General features: G+C 34.6%; 1 protein-coding gene across 1 annotated transcript; it reads right to left on the bottom strand.

Annotated features, from left to right (window-relative positions):
• Positions 1-388: 388 nt before the first annotated feature.
• On the bottom strand, positions 389-4923 carry LOC114760139 (protein NSP-INTERACTING KINASE 2). The gene is made up of 11 exons (XM_028949406.1): positions 4744-4923; positions 4535-4664; positions 4366-4437; positions 4115-4258; positions 3944-4015; positions 3760-3819; positions 3419-3507; positions 2653-2799; positions 2216-2557; positions 1158-1537; positions 389-1070 (listed from the first exon to the last, which is right to left on the bottom strand). Exons 1-11 carry the CDS (start codon positions 4853-4855, stop codon positions 750-752), a joined length of 1869 nt encoding a protein of 622 aa, XP_028805239.1. The 5' UTR covers positions 4856-4923; the 3' UTR covers positions 389-749.
• Between the last annotated feature and the right edge of the window lie 759 nt (positions 4924-5682).

The following is a 5682-nucleotide window of genomic DNA, read 5'->3' as shown; positions in this document are numbered from 1 at the left end:
TGATCAGTGCTGTTCTTGTTCAGATGAGCTATCTTTTTAATGGTACTTGCAATTGATTTCTTGTTTCACGAAAACGTAACTTGGATGGAGACCCATTTACAAACTTTGATATGATGTGGTTTCTTTGATTTGGTATAGGTAGGTTAGAATTTACATAATATTTTATTCAAATTTCCAAAGTATCTATGTTAGGTTGGGAAGTTCTGAATAATGAATATAGAATCATAGGTTATTTCCTTGTACGATGTATAACGATATTCTTCTATCTATTATTAAATTTATCTTTTATATTATCAAACCCTGATTCTTCTTGATGCTAAAACAAAGGAAAATCAGGAATTTATGTACAAGGCAAGCAATTATTCATGATCTGATAGACATTTGAGTACAAATCTAACACAAAACTTCATAAACAATATTCTTTCCAGTTGAATGCATTATCAGAAGCTTAGCTCAAGAGGAGTTGTCTAGAAAACTTAACATCCATCTATACGTTAGTGTCTTACAGGTTCATTTGGAATCTTTACAGCGAGATGCTCGGGTAACTGACTTTGAGGAGCTATTATGATGCTCCTATACAGCAAACACAATTACATATAAAGTTAAGGTGTCCCTGAAGTTGTGTAGAGTTTGAATACATATCAAACATGAGTCTTCAATTTTTAAGCATGATTCGTCGAAGCGATAACTTTCTTCCAATCCTTACCAACTTATTCTGACCTTTATACACACACACACACACACAGAGATCACCTTGGACCAGAAAGCTCCATGGCCTGATTAAGCAGTGTAGAGTCATCAGTGAGATCAGAGTAGCGTTCTGAAGAAGAAAGCTCACTTGCTCTGCCCCTTGTTGATTCATCACCCTTTGAAGCTTCCCATTTCTCTGCAAGACCATCTCCTTCAAGCATTCTAACCACTTCAGACATTTTGGGTCTATGAGCGGGAACGTACTGGGTACACAAGAGTGCTATTCGAACCATTTCTTCAAGCTCAATTCTGTCATAGTTGTTTCTAAGGTCCTTGTCAATCAACAAGTCAAGTTTCTTCTCTTGATGCATTTTCTTCACCTGCATAACATTTTCATAAGCCATAATTACCCATCTGTGCGCTTACCCAATAAAAATGATAAGAGATCGATTCTATAGCTTGATTACCCAATCAAGCATGGCTCCTTTCTGGTTAGCTGCTTTTCCAAATTCAAGAGCTGTGCGGCCAGAGATGAGTTCAAGGAGAAGGATCCCAAAGCCAAAGACATCAGTTTTATCAGAAGATTGGCCTGTTGAGAGGTACTCTGGTGCTATATGGCCTACAGTGCCTCTAACAGCTGTGGTGACATGTGATTCCCTGTGATCTAACAGTTTAGCTAACCCAAAATCCCCAACCACTGCTTCACAGTACTCATCAAGCAATATATTTGCAGCCTTCACATCCCTATGAATAATCTTGGGATCACATTGCTCATGTAGGTATACTAACCCTCTTGCTGCTCCCAAAGCTATCCTCTTCCTTGTGCTCCACTCTAAAGCAGGCTTCGCTGCACCAACCAAAAGAATAACACACAATCTTCACTCTACCTCAACACAGATATATAGATATAGAAAGTTTCTGTATACGTATTTGGGGAAAACCATTTTGCAAGTACCTATATTTTCTCTCAATTTTTAATTTGGTATCTATATTTTTTAACTCTTGATTAAATTTTTTAACTTTGCTCTGTTAACAACATTAGCCCTTGTAATTTTACTCTGAAAAGGAGCTAATAGTACTAACAGAGCAAAAATTAAAAGAATTGATTAAGAGAGAAAAACATACAAGTAAGAAATGAAAATTTGAGAAAAAGTATAAGTATCTACAAAATGAGTATCCTTACATATTTCATCTCTAAAAGTTGGATGATGATGAATGTTGTGCTTAGGTGAACAGTACCTTCTATCAACTTTTCCCCCCTCATGTTTATACTGTCTCTTCTTTCAAATACTAAAACATCCGAGTGCAATGCACAGGGGAAAAAGGTCTGATTATGCCAATAGTTGTTGGTTTGAATATAAGTCATTTGATATCTTTAATACATGTTTTGCGTTTGAGCATTGTGGACAGGAGGAAAGCTTCTTGTGATTCAACACACTTAACAATGCTCGAATCTGAATTGGTCAGCAGTATTAAATACCAGATTATATCTATGACCTCCCATAGTAAAGTCGGTTGGTAATACCTTTGAGACGAGAAGCAACACTACCATTGGACATGAAGGGATAAACCAGGAGTCTCTCTGTAGGAGTGATGCAGTATCCATAGAGACGAAGCAAATTGCGATGCACAGCCAGGCTGATCATCTCCACTTCAGTCTGGAACTGGATCTCCCCTGTAATGGCACTGCCATCTCTAAGCCTTTTCACTGCTATGACCCCACCATTTGAAAGATAGCCTTTGTACACATTCCCATATCCTCCTTTGCCAATCAAGTTCTTGCTGCTGAACTTGTTCGTGGCAACTTCAAGTTCTCTTATGTGGAACTTTCTCAAGTTTCCAAGGCGCACATCTTCTTGCATTTGTTCTGAGATCAGAAACATCAATGAACAAAAACTTGTTATGATGTGGAACTAAGAGTTTTTGTTTGTTATTATGAAATGCAGATTATGATTCACTAACCATTAATGTCGAAGAAAACTTGTTTGCTTGATCTTTGTCTCCACCAGAGGAAGCCGAAGACCAGAGTTAGTAAGGAGACGCAGCTTACCGCTAAAGCAAGTGCCAAGACAAGTTTGCGATTCTTTGGTTTACTGGTGGGTGGCGAACCTGGGCAAGCACTTCAAGCAACTGTATTAGAATGTAAAAAATTTACTATGCCCCAGAGCTTATGAGTTCAACTCTGTTTTTTTTTTTTTTTTTCAGGAAAAATTGTGTGTTCTTTCAATATTTTCTCCACATGATATTTTTATGCATAGTTTTTTAGTTTTAAATTTTACAAAAATATGCATATTGTGTTACAAGAAAGATATGTAGTTAAAAAAAAAAGAAATTTGTAGATATATAAATGAAGAACATTGTTTTTTCATGAATAAATTATAAAGATATCTCTTTGAATTTTATTAAAATTATGAAAGGTTTACTAAAGCTAAAACAAAAAATTACGATAATATTAATTCTTCTTAAAATTGAAAAGGATTCTGTTTTATCTACAATACATACATAAATTCTGTTTTTAAATATTTCATATTTTAAAAGTATGTGTGTAATTCCAATAAAATTCAAGTAAATTTGTAAAATTTACCCTTCCATTCAGAAGAAAAATGTTTATCTTTGAAAGTCAAAGACAGATCAATAACCAAAAAAAAAAAAAGGACTAATTCAAAGGTAAAAACCAAGATAATCAAAAGCATAAAAAAGATCTGCAATATGCAGCAAGTTTGATTACCTTGAGAGTTATTAAAATTAGTTGAAACTGTTGTTCTGAAGCACTGTTGGTCAGTTCCAGTGGCACAAATCTGGGGATTTCCTAGAATACTGTTTCAAGACATATAAAATATGTACTAAATAATGAACAGAAACTATAGTCTTCACTTGATGCGAGAAAATAATCACAGTACAGAATCTCAAGTTAAAGATATCTGTATTTGTCTGTCCTGTTTGAATAATAGTTTGTCCTGAGTCATCTTTAACTCTGAGATCATCAACTGTAATTTTCCCAGGAAACAAAAGCTGAAAGTGAAGAAAGTCTGATTAAAGAAAAAAGGCCTAAAGAAGCAAGTTAATTACTTGAAAGTTTTTGCATTTATTGTTGGTAGAGGTCCACTCAAGTTATTATAGGAAACATCCCTGTGCAAAGTTCAGAAGTGGACAAAATAACAATCAGAAATAAAAATGATGAAGGAGAATAAGAAGTAGGGAAAAAATGAAGAAAGAAATAATACTATAGTAAAGAAGGCTTTAGGATACTCACAGAATAGCAAGCTGGGTCATGTCAGCCAAAGAGGAAGGTATTGGTCCTGTAAGACTATTATTGTTCAGCCTCCTGATTACAGTTCAAATTCCAATGATCAGTATCTAAAACAAGAAGGAGATTATATGTGAAAATTTTCTAATGAATATCAATCATTCTTCTTCAACTTACAGATAATTGAGACTCTTCATGCGGCAGAGACTCTCTGGAAGTTGACCAGTGAAGGAATTATGAGAAAGATCAAGAGTTTGAAGCTTTTGCAGCTTCCAAATCTCAGAAGGAATTGGTCCTGATATATTATTAGCTTGCAGGATCCTGAAAAAATATGTAAATACATAACTTAGAACAAACAAAAGATCTTGTTAAACCCATGAAGAGACGCTGGATATTTATATGTTCTTGTCAGATGTCAGATTACTCACAGATTCCTGAGATTGGTTAAGTTGCTAATGCTTGGGGAAAGAAAGCCAGAAAAGTTTTGGCTTGGAAATTCCCTAAGAAGAGGGAAGAAGAAAGAATTAAAAGAAAGTGAAATTAAGAAATCAAAGTTGAAAGAAGAGTGTAAACTACAGTTTTGTTTGTATGACTTACAGGTCAGTCACAGAACCACCAAAGCAAGATACCAAAGCCCAGTTACAAGGCTCCACTTCATACATATCCCAGTTATGAAGGGCATTGTTAGGATCCTTCAAAGAACTTTTAATGCCAATAAGAGCTTGCACTGTATGAATATATAGCACAGGGACATTAGTTTTATGGTTTATGATTTAATTCTCAAAAATGAGAGAAGTTCCTATTACCTTCATTGTTGACACCTTTAGAAGAAAGCAAACCAGATACTGAAGTGCAGAAGAAGAAGAAGAAGAAGATAAAGAAAGCTAAAATAGAGAAAGAAAGATCTCTTCTTTCCATACTGATGGCTCAGAAGAAATTGATGATTATAAGATCAAAGAAAGCTTCAAAAGAAATCAGATCAGGCTGTTTCTGAAGAGGAAATAATAAAAAAGGAGGAAGGTGTTGATGATTGATAAAGTCAGCTCAAAATGAAACAGTAATTGGCCCTTGTTCATGTCATGTTGGCATCAGAAAGAGGAATCACAAGCATTCTTCATGTTATTGCACCAGAATGGCACTCACTCTCCTTTCTCTTTCTGTCAAATAGAAAGAAAACCTAGCCATCAATGGTACTATAATGCTTCCTGCAATAAATTTTCGAAGTGATAATTAACAAGCAAGAAGTATGTCTTATAAGTTTCCTTGCTAAAATTTATCTGTCAGTTTCTTGTGTGTATTTTTATAATTAACTTAGTTTGCATATTTCAAATTTTCCCCCTTAGCCAATCATACAACAAGAAGGGAAAGAATATATGAAAGTGAAGCCACACGTATGACATTTGAAGATAAATGCAAAAGATGGTTGAAAAAGAAAGGTCCTTCAATCATGGATTGGTGCAGAAAATAAAAGGATTATTCTGTTTCATGAAAAATAAAAATATGAATAATAAACGGAGAGTGACAAGTGATGAAGAATCATTTGTTAGGTACTGTAAAAAGTTGCATAGTGATTTGTTTAATTACATGTAACAAAGTAGGCCAGAGAAGATAAAGAACACTTTAGTTTGTTATTCTAATTCTCTCAAGTTGTCTCTAAATCAAAGTTCAAGAAAACAGACAATTACTGTAATAAACTAACGAAAAGCATCTTGCTTTAAAACATAAAGGTGGTTCCCTCTTTCTCT

The sequence above is a fragment of the Neltuma alba genome, unplaced genomic scaffold (assembly GCF_004799145.2).
Source record: "Neltuma alba isolate B1F8T4 unplaced genomic scaffold, ASM479914v2 tig00010935_pilon, whole genome shotgun sequence".
NCBI classification, from domain to species: domain Eukaryota; kingdom Viridiplantae; phylum Streptophyta; class Magnoliopsida; order Fabales; family Fabaceae; genus Neltuma; species Neltuma alba.
The sequence above is the reverse complement of the archived record's forward strand: the minus strand, read 5'-3'. Positions and strand labels throughout refer to the sequence as shown.